The sequence below is a fragment of the Plecotus auritus genome (genome assembly GCF_963455305.1).
Source record: "Plecotus auritus genome assembly, chromosome: 6".
Taxonomy (NCBI): Eukaryota; Metazoa; Chordata; class Mammalia; order Chiroptera; family Vespertilionidae; genus Plecotus; species Plecotus auritus.
In genome coordinates, this window is record NC_137773.1 from 35,197,135 (window position 1) to 35,220,343 (window position 23,209).

General features: G+C 37.4%; 1 protein-coding gene across 3 annotated transcripts in view; it reads right to left on the reverse strand.

The window, feature by feature from the left end:
• DDX46 (DEAD-box helicase 46) overlaps positions 1-23,209 on the reverse strand; it is a 54,901-nt gene that overhangs the window by 20,722 nt on the left and 10,970 nt on the right. For all 3 annotated transcript variants that reach the window (XR_013960876.1, XM_080673742.1, XM_080673741.1), the window contains exons 5-15: positions 21,724-21,889; positions 18,896-19,047; positions 17,748-17,861; positions 16,329-16,494; positions 14,962-15,082; positions 14,240-14,415; positions 13,187-13,308; positions 11,496-11,574; positions 9,697-9,779; positions 5,364-5,528; positions 4,712-4,874 (exon numbers count right to left, since the gene is read on the reverse strand). Coding sequence is in view for 2 of the 3 variants with exons in the window: in XM_080673742.1 (XP_080529868.1) it covers positions 4,712-4,874; positions 5,364-5,528; positions 9,697-9,779; positions 11,496-11,574; positions 13,187-13,308; positions 14,240-14,415; positions 14,962-15,082; positions 16,329-16,494; positions 17,748-17,861; positions 18,896-19,047; positions 21,724-21,889 (1,507 nt within the window). In the remaining variant the exon portion in view is untranslated. The remainder of the gene's footprint in view (positions 1-4,711; positions 4,875-5,363; positions 5,529-9,696; positions 9,780-11,495; positions 11,575-13,186; positions 13,309-14,239; positions 14,416-14,961; positions 15,083-16,328; positions 16,495-17,747; positions 17,862-18,895; positions 19,048-21,723; positions 21,890-23,209) is intronic.

Genomic DNA, 23,209 nt, shown 5'->3' on the forward strand with positions numbered 1-23,209 from the left:
ATTGTTCAAATTAAACTTTCCACTTCCTCTGACACTCATAGAAAGAAGTTAAACACAGAGTAAAGAATCCAATTTATTTTGACCACACTTCCAACAACTACAATATAGAAAATAAAACACTATGAAAATTTCACTGCAAGATCAAAGGCTACTGCTATTAACTCATTTATGAATCTTACAAATCTACCCTTGCTTGCCCCCTTTCTTATCTAGAAGGCTTATAACTGCAGCAGCCCAATCTCAGAATCACTAGCCTAAACTTATTTAGGGAGCAACAGAAGGCATGTACATTCAGCCTATACTGACAGGATTCAGATCTTTCTCCTGTAGGGTTTATAGTCTTGCTACTCAGTTTTATCCAAGGACCAGAAGCAGCATCACATGGAAGCTTGTTAAAAATTCAGAATCTCAGATGCTACTCCAAATTACTGAATCAGATTTTGCCATTTTAACAAAATATGTGGGTGATTACACATGCACATTGAAGTTTGAGATACACTAGTAAAACCTACCTAATAGGATCTCTCTTAAATGTTACCCAAAGGGCCTCACACTGAGAGACAAAGCAGAGCATAAAATGCCAAAATGTTCTATTACAAGATGCCCAGTCCACATATTTATTTGATGACAGGTCCCAGGCATCTCTAGTAGTCAGAGAGGGGAATGGAAAAGATTCTCAAACCTTGAAATCAATTTTTGCAGCAGAAAATAATTTTTTTAATTTATTGACTGATTTTAGATAGAGAGGAAGGTAAAGAGACAAAAAGAGAAATTTCAGTTTGTTGTTCCACCCATCATGCATTCACTGGTTGACTCCTGTGTGTGCCCTGACCAGGGACTGAACTTGCAACCTTGGTGTACTGGGACAATGCTCTAAGCAACTGAGCAACCCAGTCATGGCTAAAATTTAAAATGTACTCTTCAAAGACTGAATTAAAGAAAGTATTTGGACCTTATGTCAAGGAAACTAGGACCCAACACTGTACCCAAAAGTCTTATCAGAAAAATAATGGAATTAATATCAATATAAATTTAACTTTATAAGTAAAAGATAGCAAAACTTTTACTTTAACCTGAGGTATTCTACTAACCCAACTGTGTGAATTTCATGCAAGTGAATATAATATGCTAATTAAAGTATATGGGATGCCTGCCCAGCAACCATTAAGCCTCTTCTTCTTTAACATAATGTCAATTTTATTCACATACCCATCCATCCAATACATAGTCATTTGTATCAAACCAGGGATGAGCCTATTTCTGTCTTAGGAGGTGAATTATGATTAGTGTAAAACCAGCCCTTCTTAAACTTTTGTGCTAGTAAGAACCAGTCCTGGCTGGTGTGGTTCAATTGGTTGGAGCAATGTCAGGGCACATCCAGTCCGGGCATGTGCAGGAGACAACCAACCAATGTTTCCCTCACATCAATGTTTCTCTCTCTCCCTCTTTCTAAAAAATCAATCAGGCCAAAACCGGTTTGGCTCAGTGGATAGAGCGTCGGCCTGCGGACTGAAAGGTCCCAGGTTCGATTCCGGTCAAGGGCACGTACCTTGGTTGTGGGCACATCCCCAGTAGGAGGTGTGCAGGAGGCAGCTGATCGATGTTTCTCTCTCATCGATGTTTCTAGCTCTCTATCCCTCTCCTCTCTCTTCCTCTCTGTAAAAAATTAATAAAATATATATTAAAAAAAAAAAAAAAAATCAATCAGCCCAGCCGCTGTGGCTCGGTGGTTGAGCATCGACCTATGAACCAGGAGGTCGAGGTTCGATTCCCGGTCAGGGCACATGCCTGGGTTGCAGGATTGATCTCCAGTAGGAGACGTGCGGGGGGGGCAGCCAATGGATGATTCTTTTTATCATTGATATTTCAATCTCTCTCTCCTTCTCCTTCCCTCTCTGAAATTTAAAACATTAAAACAAAATCAATGAAGCCCGGCCAAGCATTGCTTAGTGGTTGAGCATCGACCTATGGACCAGAAGGAGGTCATGGTTTGATTCCTGATCAGGGCACAAGCCTGGGTTGCGGGTTCGATCCCCAGTGTGGGGCATGCAGAAAGCAGCCAAACGGTGATTCTCTTCCTTCCTCTCTGAAATCAATAAAGATATATTAAAAAGTAATAAAATAAATATTTTTATTGATTTCAGAGAGGAAGAGAGGATAGAAACATCAATAGAAAATATATTTTTTTAAAAGAATAATGAAAATGTACTCACATGAGGATTTTTAAAGTAATTAATTAATTAATTAATTAATTAATTAATAAGGACCAGACCCAGAGAGCTTTAGTTTATTGTAGGTCATCTTCATTAATATTTACTTACAATTTTTTTTTTAGAGAAAAAGGAAGGGAGAGGGAGAGAGAGAGACAAACATCGATGTAAGAGTGAAACATCGATCAGCTGCCTCCTGCACACCCTATACCAGGGATGGAGCCCTGACTGGGAATCGAACCACCAACCTTTCGATGCACGTTACATTGACCAACCAAGTGAGCCACACTGGCCAGGGTGCAAATTTCTTCAATGTCTGGCTTAATAGAAGATAGCTGAAGTTATATCTTCTGTATTCAATCTGTTTCACTATAACATGCCATGCAGCCACTAGAAAACTACACTACACACCCATTAGAGAATGAAAAAGTCAAATAATATGATGGGGCTATTATGGAAATACTCTTGACTTCATGAACCCCCTGAAAGTGTCCAGGACAATAGTTTAAGAACCATAATCATTCACTCCCCTTGCCTGTGAATGATTTCAGCATAAGCATGTGATACAATTTTGACCCAAGAGGCAAAAGTACAGATAGGGATTTATGGGAAACATTTCCTCATTTATATAAAACACACACATTTTCACTCATGTAGAAGCTCTTTTAGGACCAACTCTACTGCAGATAACAACTATAAATTCTGGACAAATTATAAAGAACAACTACCTGAAGGCACCAGAGTGACTAAAAGCAGACAGAAACTGGAAAGGAGTTGATATGTGGAAGAATATAATGATACTGGGTTGAGGATTATTCAGGATTCTCTTTTATTTATTTATTTTAAACTTGGGAGTAGGAGGAGCCTGGGCAGCCAGGTAGGGAAGTCAAAACCTGAGTAGAAGCAGTTACTGCCTTGGCAGGTTGCTAGCATGTTCGATTCCCTTGGTTGCATGTTCCCCAGCCCTGATAGGGGCTCATGCGGGAGGCCAATCAATGTGTCTCCCTTCCACTCTAGGAATCAATGGAAAATATATCCTCCAGTGAGGATTACAAAAACGCGAAGAAATACAGTTTTACTGACAAGAAAGAGAATAAAAAATTCAGAACAGCCCTAACCAGTTTGGCTCACTGGATAGAGCGCCAGCCTGTGGACTGAAGGGTCCCAGGTTCGATTCCAGTCAAGGGCATATACCTTGGTTGCGGGCACATCCCCCAGTAGGGAGTGTGCAGGAGGCAGCTGATTGATGTTTCTCTCTCACCGATGTTTCTAACTCTCTATCCCTCTCCCTTCCTCTCTGTAAAAAATCAATAAAATATATATTTTTTTAAAAAATTCAGAACTCAGGACCAGAAAAGAGCGCTATACTGAATTATGCATAAAAATGCTGCCCATTACAAAAAAGACTGAGTTTGAAATATGGATCAAATCAAGTTGATACCCTGTTTAAAAAACAAGATTCCCACATATGTAAGTCCCAATATAGTTAACAATGCTGACAGTACAAATAAAATGTTACTTTATAATGTCAATTAAAGCTCTAATTTGAATCATGAAAACCTCTAAATAATATGATACAATGAAAAAAATGTAACATGAATCAGAAATTCTTAATTTCAATTCCTCCTTAGCTGATTAATGGCTAGAGAATTTGGTCAAACCAATGTATTATTTTATCTCGATAATGGATTAATATTAATGACTAGAGGCCCGGTGCATGAAACTCATGCACAGGGAGGTGGTGGGGGTCCCCTCAGCACAGCCTGCAACCTCTCCAATCCGGGACCCCTCTCACAATCCTGGACCGCTGGCTCCTAATTGCTCACCTGCCTGCCTGCCTGGTCACCCCTTACTACTCCCCCCCCATCGATGGCCTGGTTGCCCCCAACTGCCCCACTCTGCTGGCCTGGTTGCCCCTAACTGCCCCCCACTGCTGGTCTGGTCGCCCCCCAACTGTCCCCCATGCCAGCCTAGTCGCCCCTCACTGTCCCCCCGCTGGCCTGGTGACCCCCAACTGCACACATCCCCCCCCCCCCCGCCGGCCTGGTCGCCCCTAACTGCCCCCCCCGCCGGCCTGGTCGCCACAAACTGCCCACCACCACCGGCCTGGTCGCCCCCAACTGCCCCCCCCCGCTGGCCTAGTCACCCCTCACTGCCCCCCCTGCCAGCCTAATCGCCCCCAACTGCCCCCCCCCACACTGGCCTGGTCACCCCTAAATGGCCCTCCCGGCCAGCCTGGTCGCCTCATGTAGCCTGCTGTTCAGTCGTTTGGTCATCCCTCACTAACCCCCCTGCCAGCCTGGTCATGGGCAGCCATCTTGTGAGGGTGTGAGGATCAATTTGCATATTACCTCTTTAGTATATAGGATAGTGCTGTTGTGATTAAACTGAGATAGATGATATAAAATTTAGTTTTAAATTAAAAGTACAAAGTAAATATTATCATTCAGAACACAGCACAGTACTTGGCCAAGTATTTAACAGATTTCCTTAAACATTACCTCCATGAAGAGACATGCAAGGATAAGATGCTCTCATCAAATCTTTCAGAAGACCATCAGCATGTTCCTGCTTATCCACAAATATAATGACAGATCCAGATTCCTGATAATGGCCCAGAAGCTCAAGTAACTTCAAGAATTTCTTTTCTTCTTCAATCACAATCTGAAAACACCAAATTGTACCAAGGTAATGGAATAAAAACACAAATACATCTCATAAACAAAAATACTTGTTTTGTGGCAAAGGATAAATGACAACACCTAAATCGTTAGGAAGGATTAGAAAAATTTTGATTTGAATTAGTAAACCAGTAAGACCAAAAAAATTGTTAACTTACAAAGAATAAGAGGCTTGCAAATATGGACAAATGATCATCTGTTCTCTCTGCCTCTTAACCTCACATCCTATTAACCAAAGAATAAGATAGCTACATGACATTTCCACCTACCAGTCCACTTCTGGTGGAAGAAACTACAAGAGCATCGTAAAACCGTCAGTTCCATGGAAAAGCACATATTCAAGTGTATCTGGTAAAATATTAAAAGCCTGCAGTTGATGTATGCTATTTATTTTTAGAAATAATCTAACTACATCACAAACAGTGATCCCAAAAGGATCACACATTGGGGATTTCGTAAGGATTATACCCACCACTTGTTGCTCCACATCCGAGCAAACCACACTCCTGCCTCCAACCTGCACTTCAATGGGTTTACTCAGGATTCTGCGAGCCAAAGCCTCCATAGCTCTGGGGAAGGTAGCTGAAAACATAACTGTCTGTCGGTCAGGACGGACATTATCCACAATACGCATGACCTGAGAAAACATAAATCAATATGGTAGTCGCTAAAAATCATGATGTTAAAACCAAGTAGAAGAAACTTTTGAGAACATCTAGTCAGTGACTTTTAAACTTCTTACCTTAGAATTCTACAATTGATTTTACCCCATAATTTGTTCCTCTCATAATTTCCCTTTCAAGAAATGGCAATTCTAGTCATCCACATGCTTAGGCCAAAAATCTAGGAGCCATCTTTGACTACCCTCTTTCTTTCTCATCACACAACCAATCCATTAACAAATTCAACAATCTCAATTTTCAAACTGTATCTAGGATGTAACCATTTTCCATTTAATATTAATTTTTTTAATATATATTTTATTGATTTTTTACAGAGAGGAAGGGAGAGGGATAGAGAGTTAGAAACATCGATGAGAGAGAAACATCGATCAGCTGCCTCCTGTACATCCACTACTGGGGATGTGCCCACAACCAAGATACATGCCCTTTACCGGAATCGAACCTGGGACCTTTCAGTCCCCAGGCCGACGCTCTATCCACTGAGCCCAAACGGTCAGGGCAATATTACTTTTTTTTAAAATTATTATTTATTGTCTAATGTTTTACATGTCTTTTTCCCCAACTGACCCCTACCCCCGCCATTCCCACCCCAGGCAAGCCCCCACGGCCCCAGTGTCTGTGTCCATTGGTTATGCTAATATGCATGCATACAAGTCCTTTGGTAGCTCTCTAACCTCCCCTCTCTTCTCCCATTTGTCTCTGGATCTATTCTTGTTCATCAAATTATGTTGATCATTATATCCCACATATGAGTGAGATCACGTGATATTTATCTTTCTCCGACCGGCTTATTTCACTTAGCATAATGCTCTCAGTTCCATCCATGCTGTTGCAAATGGTAAAAGTTCCTTCTTTTTTATAGCGGCATAGTATTCCATTGTGTAGATGTACCACAGTTTTTTAATCCACTCATCTGCTGATGGACATTTAGGCTGTTTCCAAATCTTAGCTATTGTAAATTGTGCTGCTATGATTATTATTACTATTTACCTTCATTTATTCAACCCGTTTTACTGAGCAAGCATTATGTGCCAGGCATTTTCTAAGTGTTTGAATAGGCAATGAAAATAGACAAAAACTTGTCTTCATGGAGCTTATATTCTAATAAGGTAGACAGATAAATATATTACGTGTCAAATGGTGATAAAAACTACAGAATGAAATAGGACAATGAAAATGAACATATTGTTGAATGGATGGGATACAGGCAACAATTGCCTCAGTGTCTATAGAGCACTGGAGGAATCAAGAAGTCCTAGGATTCTGGTAATGACTAGTATAAACAAGAAAGAAAAAAACAAAAACGGCCCTAGCCGGTTTGGCTCAGCAGATAGAGCACTGGCCTGCGGACTGAAAGGTCCCGGGTTTGATTCCAGTTAAGGGCACATATCCGGGTTGCGGGCTCGATCCCCAGTAGAGGGTGTGCAGAAGGCAGCCGATCAATGATTCTCTTGCACCACTGATGTTTCTATCTCTCCCTCCCCCTTTCTCTGTGAAATCAATAAAAAAGGTATTTTTCTTAATTAAAAAAAATTTAAGAAAAAAAAAAAGCCCTGGCCAGTGTGGTTCAGTAGGTTGGAGCGTCATCTTGTGCACCAAAGGGTCTCAGGTTCAATTCTCAGTTAGGACACATACCCAGGTTGCAGGTTTGATCCCTGGTCGGGGTATGTACAGGAAGCAACCAATGGATGTTTCTCTCTCTTATCAGTGTTTCTCTCACTCTCCCCCTCTACCTTCCTCTCTAAAATCAATAAACATATCCTTGGGTGAGCATTACCAAAACATTTTTTTGCTCTGGTCGGTATTCTCAGTGGTTAGAGCACTGGCCCAGACACAGAAGGGTCTCAGGTTCGATTCCTAGTCAAGGCATGTACCTCGGTTGCAGGTTCATTCCTGGACCTCAGTCAGAGTGCATGCAGGAGGCAACCAATCAATGTATCTCTCTCACATCAATGTTTCTCTCTCTCTCCCTCCCTTCCTTCCAGTCTCTCTAAAAATTAATGGGAAAAAATATCCCTGTGTGAGGATTAACAAAAAACAAAAAAATTTTTTTTAATTTAAAAAAAACAAAAACAACAGATGATAGTTTCAAGGTAGGTAGTGGTGAGTGGTTAGAAATTAGGAAGGGTGAAGGTCATGACAGGAATATAAAGAATTTTAGGATCACATTTTCACTTCAAAGAAAATCTGAGAAAGGGACAGTCCTAGACAAGGCACTTGCATTTACAACATAAATCCTGAGTTCCTGGCCCAAACCTCAACCACCTCTCATCTGGATTACTTCAACTGTCTCCTAACAGGTCTCCCTGGCTTCACTCCTGCCCAATCTGAAATATTCTCCACCCACATGCCAGTGCTTTCAGTTAAAGACTACTGGTTGTCCAGAGCATTTACTGTCCTTCCCTTGGAAAAAAAAACCCTGTAAAGAATGCTATTAAGTCCTCTACTCCAAGCTAAATTTCCTCATCCCTTTAACTATTTTTCACATGGCTCAAGTGTTACCATATCCTGTTTACTCACTTTTTTTTTTTTTAAATATATTTTATTGATATTTTACAGAGAGGAAGGAAGAGGGATAGAGAGCCAGAAACATCGATGAGAGAGAAACGTCGATCAGCTGCCTCCTGCACACCTCCCACTGGAGATGTGCCCGCAACCAATGTACATGCCCCTGACCAGAATCGAACCCGGGACCCTTCAGTCCGCAGGCCGACGCTCTATCCACTGAGCCAAACTGGTTTTGGCTGTTTACTCACTTTTGCACTCTTCTATATCTCATTTAGAATGTGGTCCTTAATTCTAAACACACTACATACACTATCATATAACAGGCAATACATTTTTGGAGAATACATGAATAATTGAAAAGACTGAATATAATTTTAATCTTATCCCTTCCTAAACCCCATTTCTATTACTGCAGTTTGTGATTAAAAAAATTTTTTTTGGCCCTGGCTGGGCAGGCAGCCCAGTTGGTTAGACCATTCCATATACGCCAAAGTTATGGGCTTGATCCGTCCTAGGTGCACATACAAGAATCAATCAATGAATTAATAAATAAGTAGAATAAATTGATGTTCCTCTCTCTCATAAATAAATGTTGACCACTCACATTGTCAACACCCCCTCCTTCTTCTCCACTCCCTCCTGTTTTTTGTTTTGTTAATTCTTACCCAAGGATATTTTTCCATTGAGTTTTAAAGAGAGTGGAAGAGAGAGGGAGAGACAGAGAGAGAAACATACATCTGAAGGAGATACACCAATTGGTTGCCTCCTACACGCACCCCAACCAGGTATGTGCCCATGACTATAATCAAATCTGTGACCTTTCAGTCCACAGGCCAACACTTTACCCACTGAGCCAAACTGGCTAGGGCAAACATTCTTCTTCTTGTTAAGAAAATTTCCTATCATCTTTTAACATGTATTGTTCTAAGTTTAGAGCACTGAAATTTATATTTGAGTAAATAGCTTGTGTCAGGTAAAGTCTAAGATAGGCAAATGCTTTGGGCATCAGTTTTTACAACTGGAGAATTTAAATATGTGCTATTTAGATCATTAGGTAATTAAAAGCAAGAATTAAAGCAATGTATTTGGAAGTACATTAAAACTACAAAATATGAAATATGAAAGCTTAAGTTTATTTTATTAGCATTCCAATTCTAATTTTACCAATTATGGTTTTATTTTTTTAAATATATTTTATTGGTTTTTTACAGAGAGGAAGGGAGAGGGATAGAGAGTTAGAAACATCAATGAGAGAGAAACATCAATAAGCTGCCTCCTGCACACCCCCTACTGGGTATGTAGCCGCAACTAAGGTACATGCCCTTGACCGGAATCGAACCTGGGACCCTTGAGTCCGCAGGCCGACGCTCTATCCACTGAGCCAAACCAGTTAGGGCCAATTATGGTTTTAGATGGCTAAGTAAAGCCTGCATGAACAACTCCTGAATGAGTTGTATAGAGAATTAAAAACATAAATACCTATTTCAATTTCTTATGTCCCCGAATCCACATAGCAGAAATGTGACAATTTTTAAAACCTTACAAAAATTACAGTCTCATAGTTGTTACATGGTTTATTTTATACTTCAAAACACTACGGAATTTAATGATTACCTGTGGTTCAAAACCCATATCGAACATTCTGTCTGCTTCATCTAAAACAACATATGTCACTCTTCGAAGATTTGTGACCCGACCTAAGATAAGGGGGGGGGGGGGGGTGAAAAAAGACAAAAAGAAAACTAAAAATCAGTCACAATTCATTTTATGGCTACCAAGAACATTACAAAACTGTAAAGGGAACTAAAATGCCTGACTTAACCAGAGGGGTAAGTTAGGTATCTTTAAACAGTGAAAAGAAATTTTGGTCTACAATGTCTTAACTAATGGCAAATACTTTCTGACAATGGGTATATGAGGCCCTTTATTTGTCAAACTCTTCTCTTGCATACCATCATAGGGCCTGAAGAACCTGTAAAATTCAGAAAACAGCCCTCTCCAAAACACATCATAAAACTAAGACTGAGATGAAGCATCGAGCCACATCAGCCATTATCTGACAGCATCACCTAGGAAAAAACATATTAGAGATTACAGCGTATGTGTGGAAAGCAAATGCCAGTGCTAACTACTCCAAATGCAGAAAACCTCTTTATATTACCTTATAACCTACTTCCATTAGTCAGAAACTTCTAATGGGCATGTCAAAACATTAATGAGAAGCTATGCAACACCATTAGGTAACTATCACATTACATGAAAACTAAATACCAAATGTATTACATAGATACATTTTTTAATATACAGATAAAAAATCCAATTTTATTACATGCTCCCACGGGTTTAAAGAAATGTGACAGGCTTCTTAGCTAGCAAAAATTACATACATACACAGGAAACCCTTCCTACTAAGCAATTAACACAAGCACATCTATCAATTGTTGAATCAATCACCTGGCAAACAGTTATTAAATATAAACTGAAAGGATAGATAAGGGAAAAAGGTAAAATTAATCAAGATGAATTTCAGGAGGAGACTTAATGCAGCATTGAGAAAAAACAAGGGATTATTTCAACATCCAACCAAAAACTTTCATATGCTGTACAATTTTAATGTCACTTCGTCAATTTCATATAGCATTAGAATTAAATAGACACAGAAATTCAAGCAGAATGCTATTAGAAACATGCACTATTTGGGTTTTAATACTCTATTATGTATATACTAACTACTGCAACAAAAACCTTTGAAAGTATTTTCTTCAAAAAATAGAAATGAGTCCAAATAAATGTTTTCTAATATTTAAGTATTCCTACCAAAATCTGCAGCCCCAAGTAATTTTGTAAGGTTGGGAACAGCATTAAATTACCTACCTTTGATGGTTTAAGTCTCGGAAGCCCAGTTCTATAAATCTTGAAGGGCCTTTCTCCACAGAAGTTAAATAATGTCAACAGTTTAGTAACAGTTTTAACAGGGAATAATTGAACAAAGCACAACGTTTGAGCTAAAAACATGCAATATTTACAAAAGATAAAGTTTCTTGAAGCTGCAATATCTTAATTGATCCAGTATTGTAAGAAAATACTAGCACCTGTAGAGAAAAAAATATCTAAATTTTATAATGAAAAACAAGATAGTCCCTCATCCTTTTAAAAGGAAAATTAGGCTAAACTTGGATTAAGAATCCATATTAAGTGCTAAATAGATCAGTTAGTTCTGAAAAGAAATTTTCACTTAAATTGCAAAAATATTATGAACACTTACAACAACAAGCTTGTTACAATACAAATTTTAAGATATTACAGCTTTAAGAAGATATGTAGAAACCCTTTGATGGTTTCTTGTTTCTGCTGTGATTTAACAAAAATGTATATAATCCAAAAAGGAGAAGAGAAAAAAATACCTAACTTACCACTGTTAGCTGCTAACATGTCAATCATTCGACCAGGTGTACAAACAATAATTTCAGCACCTCTTTTCAGTTCAGCAATCTAATAAAAAAATATGAACTCTTATAGTCTATTTATAACTAGTGCTTATTTAAAGAGATTTGAGAATACTTCTAGGGTCATTGACACAGTTCCATAGTGTAAGAAGCTGAGGTCTGACTAGAAGAATCCAAAGCTTCCTACTTAATATATTGAAATGCTGGAGCACTGCTAATATGTATATAATCCAAAAAAGAGAATTCATGTTTTCTCCTTTTTGGATTATATAACTTCAAAATCAATGAAAATCAGAGATTTTTTTTACCAATTATAATTTGACACAGTCCCTCAAAACCAAAGGAACATGAGATAGCAGTAAATAAAGCAATTACATATAAGATCAATGTTTTTAAAATGAGTTGTTTCCATTGTGAATCATGAAATCAATACAAACAGCATTTTAAAAATGAAATAGAATGAAAAATATCAGAATGTGTTAGACATTACAAAACTTTTGTTTGACTTTTTTATAAATATACTATGCATGCATGTACAAGGTTATCTTTAAATGTATTTCTTACTATACACTGTGGTAAAGAAAAAAAAAAAAACACACAAAAATAAACTTAGAAAACTAAGATCAAGTGTTTAAAATAGCATTGGGATAACAGAAGCAAATATTCCCAAAGTATGTTCTAGAACCTGAGAACACGAGTCTTCAGAAAGGGTTTTGTGGTTAAATAAGTTTTAAAAAATGCCATTTAACCCATTCTTCTAGCATCACAATATAGTATAGTCGCATATTAAAGACAAAGGAGTCTTGCAGGAAAGAAACCTGTTTTAACTTTGTACAATCCAACATTTACAAAACTTATTTGATCATAGAACAAACCCAGTTTTTTCCTTCTTCTATTTGAAATATCCAATGACTATCACTCTTTAAAATTTTTTTTTTAATATATTTTATTGATATTTCACAGAGAGGAAGGGAGAGGGATAGAGAGCTAGAAACATCGATGAGAGAGAAACATCGATCAGCTGCCTCCTGCACACCTCCCACTGAGGATGTGCCCGCAACCAAGGTACATGCCCTTGACCGGAATCGAACCCGGGACCCTTCAGTCCGCAGGCCGACGCTCTATCCACTGAGCCAAACCGGTTTCGGCTGACTATCACTCTTTAGAAGACACCTGGAGAAATGCCAAACTAAAGAGAGTGAATGAAGATATTTTTAAATAATTCTTTCTGAAATCATTTGAGAATTTAGCTAAAACTCTGATATCAATGCATCCCACCTTTCAAAGATGTTACATAAATTAGAGAATATAAATACTGTCCAGGAATCAGAAGACCTAGGTTCTTGGTCAAACCACATCTTGTTAACATAAAGACTTTGGTGACCTTACTTAACCTTTCTGAACATTTCCTTATCTATAAAACAGAAAAAATATCTGCCTTTCTTGAGCAAAGAAAGAAGAGGAGAAATCGGAAGGCTAAAGTATAAGAAGGACTTAAAAATTCCAAAATATAACAATTCATTGTATTGTTTTCACACCTCATTCTTTAAGATTTTAGAAGCAATCACTATACAAAACACAAAAACAAAAAATCACTTTTATGTTATTAAATGATTCAATTTAGGAATTAAAAAACTGAATGTTCCTTTTAAAACTACCTGCTCACTGATTCCTGTTCCTCCATAAACACAGACCACTCTAAGTCCCAAGGTCTTCGAAAACTTCTTACATTCTTTAGTAATTTGTAAAGCCAGTTCTCGAGTTGGAGTCATGATGACAGCTGAAAAGATAAATACGTCAAAAGCCTAACCACCAAATCACTCTCTTTAAGAGGCTATACTTTAAAGTGCTATATTTAACCTCTGTAATAAAGTTTAGATCTCTTAGTCAAATTTTTGCTGTAATTTGTTTTATGCGCTTCCAAAAACCCTATTTTAGAAGCTTTATAATAGTAAAGATTGTGACGAAGAATTACTTTAAGTAGACTTAAGAACATGCTATAGGAAGATAAATCAGTTAAATGCCTACTCAACCACCAAGAAAATACTGGGTGGAAAAGAATGCAAATCATTCACAACTGCAAATCACAGAGCAAAGATAATCAAGTGACTCACTGTGCTGCAGAGCCATTCCCCGGTTTCCAGAAACAACCTTGGTCTGAGGGACACAGATAGAAGAAAAATACACTGCGCCCTAAATTTCCGAGAGGAGCTCGTAACAACCTTCCAAAACCCTATTCAAATTTGCAGAAAAGATGTCTGCCAAATGAATCAAGAAATCTGAACATGAAGACCAAATCCTAAATGAAATGCTGGCACTATAGCCTTTTAAGGCCAAAAAAGGGAAAACATGTTTCTTTATAATCCTCTATGTTGAGTTTATAAATCCACTGATTCGGGGCTAAGAACAAACCTCAACATAAATAAACAGATAGATGCACGAGGAGTCTACCTGCCGAGTCAGAGTTTAAAAATTGAGCTGTGCCAGGAGAGGCTGTTTTTGTACTTCTGAGATGTCACTCCAGAGCTCTGAAGATTCTCACTCCACCTGCTGGTAAGGGGAAATCAGCCCCAAAGTGCCAAATTTATAAAGAAAATGTACATAAAGATATCTTTATTGTTATAATTAAGAATATAAAATATCAGGTCTTTCTGATTAACTGACAACAAAATAGTTATGTGAATAAATAGTTTAATGGGAAAGAATTGTACCTATTGGCCCCTCTCCTTCTTCTAATGACCTCTGATCCATGATGTGTCTAAACATGGGCAACAGAAAAGCAATAGTCTTTCCGCTTCCGGTCTTGGCAATGCCAATCAAGTCTCGTCCAGACATTATAGCAGGAATTGCCTGAGTTTGGATTGGTGTGGGCTTTTCATAGCCGTGCCTTAAAAAGAAAACCAAATGAAGACAAGGTAAAAGTTGAGATCTCTTGGGCTCTAAAAATTCCAGGAGAAAAAGGTTTTCTAAAATGTGGTATATTCCTACAATAAAGTATTATTTGGCAAAAAGGAATACAGTCCTGAGACACTGTATATCATGGTTAACTTTGAAAATAGGCTAAGTGGAAGTAGCCAGTCACAAAAGACTATACTGGTATGCTCCCATTTATATAAAATGTCCAGAATAGACAAATCTATAGAGACAATAGATTAGTGGTTGCCTAGGGTAAAGGAACAGGAAGACAACTAATGGATACAGATCTCTTTTGGGGATGATGAAAATGTTTAAAATTAACTTACAGTGATGATTGCATAAACCCAATAATATACTAAAGAGTCATTTTGTTATTATGCAAATTATCTCAATAAAGTTGTTAAGAAAAAATATGTTTTTCTATTAGAGTAAAAATACAACCAAGGGAGATATTTGTGTGAAAAGGCTACTTTTGAGTAGAAAACTTTGAAAATGTGGACAACCACTAACCACTTACTTTTTGAGAGAATTTAAGATCTTCATGGAAATTCCACACTGAACCCAAGATTTAATTGGTTTGGGGCAACCTTTTCCCTTGACAATAATGCCTTCCATTTCCAACCGAAAGACATTCACCTCTACAAAACAAAATCCAGATTAAAAACTCTTCATTATTGTTCTACTATTAGTGCCTTATATTTTTCAATTAGCCATGGTAAGATTAAGAATTTCCAATTCCTTTCTTAGTGTTAACACAGATTACTCCATAGAAAAGCTATTGGACAAAGCAATGAATAGCTCAGAGAGACAGAGACAGTTAAAGCAATTACTGTTTGCAACCAACAAAGGATGAAAGGAAATATCCCAATTTCTACAATTTGGCTTTTATTTCATCTTAAATTGCAAAGTAATAAAAGAACAATGATTGACAAGTAATACAATTGTCTTCTCCAAGCAGGAGTTGCCCAGATTATCCTTATTCTACCAATATTACAGATGCACATTGGTTCCTAACTCCCCAATCTCAAGAGCTAACAATATATTATTTGCTAATTTCACATGAAGAGTATTTTCAACCCTCAAATTCTCAACTACACGAGTCAAACTAATTTTTGCTCATTTAAAAAAAGAAGATTTTTCATTGATTTTTAGAGAGGAAGGAAGAGGCAGAGAGAGAAAAACATCAATGTGAGAGTGAAACATCGATCAGCTGCCTCCTGCACACCCAGTACTGGGGATGGAGCCCGAAATCCTGGCATGTGCCCTGACTGGGAATCGAACCAGCAACTTTTCAGTGCATGAGAGGATGTCCAACCAACTGAGCCACGACAACCTGGATGCTCATACTTTTATTTTTTTTTTATTATTATTTTTTTTTAATAAATTTTATTGATATTTTACAGAGAGGAAGGGAGAGGGACAGAGAGCCAGAAACATCGATGAGAGAGAAACATCGATCAGCTGCCTCCTGCACACCCCCCACCGGGGATGTGCCCGCAACCAAGGTACATGCCCTTGACCGGAATCGAACCCGGGACCCTTCAGTCCGCAGGCCGACGCTCTATCCACTGAGCCAAACCGGTCTCGGCAGGATGCTCATTCTTTTAAATACTTCCAAAAACACACTGACTCTTCACAACTCTGAATTTCTGCAGATGATTTACCCACTCACTACAACAGCAGCTGCCAACCTCGAGGACCACTGGTTGGTCACCACTGCTCTAGAATGACTTCTCACCTACTAGTTCCCTCTTTCACTTCCCCAGGCAAATCGGGCAATTCCCCCTATTCATACATCAACTCACAGGCCTATCCCATTCCTCCCGGACAAAGAGAAGCGTATCCTCTTCTGTTCCCACAATAAGCAACATAAAAGAATTTTACCTTCTTGAGACATTTTTGCTAGTTCTGGAACTTCAACATAAAAGTTTTTTCTGAATGGTTCATATTCAATCTTCCCATGATCTACTGGCTCTAGAAGCTTTCTCTGTTTTGTCTGATATCCTGTGAGGGCCGTCTGAAGATCAACTTCTTCCTCCTCTGAAGAATACTATAATTAAAAAAAAAAAAAAGTTAAAAGCTAAATCCATTTCTATTTTCTATTTATGGCAATCAATATTCCTAGCTTTTAAAATCCTCTTCTCCTAGCACAGGGGTAAGGTGGGAGGGTGAGAGGAGGTTTGTGCTGGAAGAGTTACGGGGGGCGGGGGGAGAAAGATAAATGGTGATGGGAAAAAATTCAATTAAAAATAAAATCATCCTCTCCTAGAAAATAATCTTTGGCTTTTAATTTTTAATTTCTGAATTTTTCAATTTAGTTTTTCTTTTCTTTTTCCTTATAGAAAGTTGCATTAACAACATAAAGCTAAAATAATAAAATAATTCTAGCCCTGGCCGGGTTTGATCCTCAGTCAGGACACACAAGAATCAACCAATGAGTGCATTAATAAAGAGAACAACAAATCAATGTTTCTCTCTCTCCCCCTTCCTCTTTCTCTACAATCATTAACCAATAAAAATAAATAAAATAATTCTAATATGGCTTTAATAATGTTTTGCTATAGTTCCCTATATAAATCTTAACAATGCATGTTAATAGGAAGAAATTTCATTCTGTCGCTTCATTTCTTCTCTTCCTACTATATGCCTGAAGGGAGCTGATGAAATGTAAGATAATCAAAAATGTGCATACAGCCTGGCCGGTTTGGCTAAGTGGACAGAATGTCAGCCTGCGGACTGAAGGGTCCCAGGTTCGATTCCTGTCAAGGGCACGTACCTTGGTTGCAGGCTCAATCCCTGGCCCTGGTCTTGGCACATGAAGGAGGCATCCAATCAATGTGTCTCTCTCACATCGATGTTTCTCTCTGTTTCTCCCTCTCCTTCCACTCTTAATTTAAAAAATCAATGGGAAAATATCCTCGAGTGAGGATTAACAACAAATGGGCATACAGCAAGAGGGCAAAGATGTTAGATTGTTCTACCAACTGGATATTCGGCTATAATATTGTTAAGAATGGCAAGACTTTTTAATAATAGTTTGCATAGTTGAAAAGTACATCTTCATCATTGATTCCTAGTAAATACTTCTAGGGTAGCATCACTTTAGGCACTTTATTTTTTTCAACTGATTTGAAAGAGAGGGAGAGAGAGAAATATCTATTTGTTATTCCACTTATTTATGCATTCGTTAGTTGATTCCTGATTGTGCCCTGACTGGCATATCAGACAACGCTCTAACCAACTAAGCTCCCCAACTAGGGCCTAAGGTAGCATCATGAAAAGTCAAAATTAACGAAGAATTACCTCCATGGCATCCTGGTCATTCTCCATCAGCTCCCCTTTCTTCTTATCAGAATCCACTACTGCTTTTTTGGTTGTCACAACAGTGACAACTTTTGTGACCGTTGGACCAGACTTCTGAAATAGAAAAGGAATATAAAATATTTTGAAAAGCTGAAAATTTTTAAAATTTATCTTGAAAGTATTACAGATGTCTCCCTTTTTTCCCATTGATCCCCCCACCCCCACCCAGTCCTCACCTCCCCAGGCCTTCAACACACTAGTGTTTGTGTCTATGGGCTATGCATATATGAAAATAAAAATTATATGCCAACTGAAACACAATAACTGCCATAATTTAGATTAAGTTAGTTATTAGCAGCAACTTAATGAAAAGACAAAAAAGTGGTCTGCTTTCTCATTTAAATCTTACAATGCAATATATCAAAATGTATTTTATAATACATTAACACGGGGTGGGCAAAAGTAGGATTACAGTTGTTCGTATGGAAAGACATGCAGGTTATGATTATTACAATAGCTTTATTTATTAACTGTTTCACACACTCACAACTGTAAACCTATATTTGTCCACCCCGTATATATGTAGTTTATTGTATAATATATAATTTTTATATACAGTTACTATGCAATATAATTTATTTTTAAAATACTATTAAATGGTACTTTTCACTCATTCAACAAGCAAGACACTGTTCTGGGAGCTTAAGAGAAATCAATAAAACAGGTAAAGGTCACTGCTCCTGAGGAGCTTTATTTTAGAAGAGATAGGGGACAAATAATAGACATGATAAAAAATCAAATTATATTAACTTGAGAAAAGGTAATAAATGCTATTTAAAAAAGAAAAATAGACTAGGATAAAGGGAATGGGAGTATGAAAGATGAAAATGCTGGAGAAGTCTGGAGAGGACCTATTAAGAAGGCAACAAGTAAGCATAGAAACTAACGAAGATGATGGTAATAATACTTTTGGAACAAGAACATTTACAGTTAAAAATTCACTAACATCTCTGGTACTTAGAAAAAGTACCAGATGAGAGAGGAAACAAAAACATTATAAAGTCATTCAAGTCAGTAATATGTGAATGCAACAATGAAACCAAGTTATCCAACTAGGAATATAAATCTTTAAAAATAAAAGTCCATACCTTTTCATTTCCCCCACCACCTTTTACACTTCTCATATTAAACTTTTTTACTTCCTCTTTCACTTCTTCCATGTAAGCATCTAATGGATCTAACTCCTCACCCTCCATTTCATTTCCTTCCTTCTCGGCTTCTGCAGGGTCATCTTCATCATCTAAAATATTAGAACACACTTTCTTTGTACATGTGCTTCAAAGGGAAATTCTTCACAATCAGACCACACCCCACCATTCTGACCTGTTATCTCACTACCCAAACACCCTGCTTTCCAGTTGACCAGGGACACTGCAGTTCAAATATACTTCAAAGTTTTTAAACCAAGCATTTATTAGTTCTGATTAATAAAAGAAAAAAATTATAATAAATTACATATTATTAAGTTGAAGAGGCAAAAAATTACACCTAAAAATGAATCTCCAGTATTGTCTTACAATTACACTACTAGAAGCCAAACTAAAAACTTGATCTGCTAAATAAGTTTACTTATTTTCCTTTCAATTACCTTTCTTTAAAGCACAGAAAGAAAAAATAACATTCTTAATTCAAGACAAATCTAATCTTTTTTACATAACTAAGACATCATCAAAGATACAATCCATTTATCCCTTCTTTAAAATATATTTTTATGGATTTCAGAGAGGAAGAGAAAGAGAGACTAAAACATCAATCAGCTGCCTCCTACACAACTCCTACTGGGGATCAAGTCCACAACCAGGCATGTGCCCTGACCAGGAATTGAACCGTGACCTCCTAGTTCATAGGTCAATGCTCAAACACTGAACAAAACTGAACGGGCCCATTTATCTTTTTAAACCATTCTACGGAACTTCCAAAGAAAATGAGAATTTTAAAGGAATTTTCTAAAAAATAAAAAAAAGGAGCAAAATTCCATTTCCTAAAAAACTCCACATTCTTGCCGAAACCGGTTTGGCTCAGTGGGTAGAGCATCAGCCTGTGGACTGAAGGGTCCCAGGTTCGATTCCGGTCAAGGGCATGTATCTTGGTTGCAGGCACATCCCCAGTGGGGGGTGTGCAGGAGGCAGCTGATCAATGTTTCTCTCTCATCGACGTTTCTAACTCTCTATTCCTGTCTGTAAAAAATCAATAAAATAGCCCTGACCAGTTTGGCTCAGTGGATAGAGCGTCGGCCTGCAGACTAAAAGGTCCCAGGTTCGATTCCGGTCTAGGGCATGTACCTTGGTTGTAGGCACATCCCCAGTAGGAGGTGTGCAGGAAGCAGCTGATCAATGTTTCTCTCTCATAGATGTTTCTAACTCTCTTTCCCTCTCCGTTTCTCTCTGTTAAAAGTAAATAAATAAATAATAAAATTTTTTTTTTAAAAAATCAATAAAATATATTTTTAAAAAAATTCCACATTCTTCCTTTATTAAAAAGTTAAAATCACATATGGAGGGGAAATGTTTCCGTTTTAAGTCATTAAAAAGTCAAAGGAGAAATCTGAAACCATGTCCTTAATTTACCCTTATTACTAACATTCTTATTTGTAATAAAAATAAAAAGCTATTTACTTGCCCTTAAGCACCCAACTCTCCATTCTAAAGTAAAATCAGTGATCCTTAATAAACACTACTTTACAATTCTAAATTTAACATAAATATTAAAAGGGACATTTAAAACCTCCATATGAATTCAGCAATTCCAGTTTTAGGTATATACAACTGAAAAGCAGGGACTCAAACAGTTACTTGCATAACAATAACAGGAGTTTTATTCACAATAGCCAAAAGGTGTAAACAACCCATATATCTAACAGATAAATAGGTAAACAAAATATGGCATACACATATATTTATATGTGAATAAATATGGCAAACACATATATTTTTATAACATAGAGTACTATTAAGCCATAAAAAGGAATGGAATTCTGATACATGCTACAATATAGATGTACCTTGAAGATATTACGCTAAGTGAAATAAGCCAGTTACAAAGGGACAAATATATGATTCCACTTTTATGAGGTACCTAGAATAGGCAAATTCATAGCAGCAGAATAGAAGTTACCAGGGATGGGGATGGGAAATTACTGTTTAATGGGAACAGAGTCTCTGTTTGGGATGAAGAAAAAGTTCTGAGAATGGACAGTGGTGATGGTAGCACAAGACTGTGAATGTACTTAATGCCATGAATTATACACTTAAAAAATGGTTAAAATGATAAACATTATGTTATATTATATAAACACTGGAGGCCCGATGCAGGAATTCATGTATGGGTGGGGTTCCTCGGCCTGGCCGGTGATCAGGGCTGGCTGGCCGGGGAGAGGGACCGCAGGCGGTTGGCCAGCAACGGGAGGTTGGCTGTGGTAGCGCACTGACCATCAGGGGGCAACTCCTGCATTAAGCGTCTGCCTGCTGGTGGTCAGTGCGCATCATAGTGACCAGTCATAACAGTCGCTTAGGTTTTTATATATATAAATTATATATATATATATATATATATATATATATATATATATCATATTTTTTTCCACGATAATAAATGGTCTTAAAAATACCAATATTAGCCCTAGCTGGTTTGGCTCAGAAGATAGAGCATCAGCCTGCAGACTGAAGGGTCCCAGGTTCGATTCTGGTAAAGGGCACATGCCTGGGTTGCGGGCTTGATCCCCATTGGGGGACGTGCAGAAGGCAGCCAATCAATGATTCTCTCTCATCATTGATGTTTCTATCGCTCTTTCCCTCTCCCTTACTCTCTGAAATCAATAAAGATTAAAAAATTTATTAAAAAAAACAGTATTATTTATACTTCTAGAATACTGTACATGAATTGTTATATAGTTTATTATTGTAACAAATGAATATACCATCGTCATCCTCTAAACTCCATTTTTTCCCTTGTTTCATCTCTTCAATTTCCTTTTTCAGTTCCCCTATGTTTTCCATGGCCTTTTTGCGTTGTTCTTCTCGCCATTTTTCTACTCTTTCTTTCCGCTTTCTCATTTCTTCTTCCAGTTTATTTTGGTCAAAGTTCTTGGGAGAAAAACAGGAGATAAAGGAAAGCAAGGATAAACGATTTTACTCCAGGGTGATATTCCAAGTATTTTCCCAAAGTATATAAAAAGGAGTAAAACAGATGTATATACAAACTCCTATATTTAGACCAGATTAAGATCACAAATCTTTTAAATATCTCCAAGAATATACCCACAAAATGAAATAGTAAAAAAAGCATCTTCACCCTGCTGGTGTGGCTTAGTGATTGAACATCAACCCATGAACCGGGAGGCCACAGTTGTATTCTTGGTCAGGGCACATGCTCGGGTTGCGGGCTCAATACCCAGCAGGGGTGTGCAGGAGGCAGAAGGTCATTATTTCTCTCTCGTTGATGTTTCTGTCTCTCTATCCCTTTCCCTTCCTCTTTCTCTAAAAAAATCAATAAATACCTGGGTTTATCAATTTTTTTAAGCATTTTCAATGAATAAAGTAGACAGATTTCAAACACCATAAATTGATCTCATTTTAGATATAAGCAATATGCACACATGAATTCAACTTCTTCCTCAAAGTAAAAACTACATGACTTACCAAAGTTCCCCAGTTATTAGTTATTCTCAACTTTAAATCACCTAAACTCCTACAAGATTGCCTCCGTGAAAAGCAATTTTCTATTATAAATTATTGAGTAAATAAAAGCTATTTATCAACGTGATTACAAGTTTTAGTCTTTTAGCATTTAGATCTAAGTTTCCTAGAAACAGCCATTCTAAAACCATTTTCAAGATATTAATAATACTCTTAAGAGGAGACAGCAAATCACCACATAATCAGGGACTTAAAGATTAAACATTATATGTATATCAAAATGTTACATATGTTGCCACCATAGATAGGTATGGAAATGCAGCATGTATAAAAAAACAGTCAAAGAAAATATTACATAATTATAATGTGATGGTGTTTTGGGCACCTGAGATTACAGAGAATTATTTCTGAACTTTCCAAATATCTTATAATATGGTTATATAATGCTTGTATTTCAAAAATAAATTTATTTCTTAAAGAAACAAAAAGTATTTTCCCCTGAATTTATAATCTTTATAATAATTCCATCCTCTCTAAAGGTGAGCCCCAGAAAGCTTATGTGCTTTTTTCAAGGTCATCCAGTCATTCAATAGAAGAAACTGAATCAGAAACCAGACCTCCCAGACTTACGTTGCATTCTCTCAGTTACCTGGCTCACCAAGGAGGTTCTTTTAAAAAAAATTATTTAAAATACAACCACTAAAAAATAGAACAAAACAAAGAAGCAACGCTATAATGCATCCTAAAACGGGCAAAAGATATGAGTAG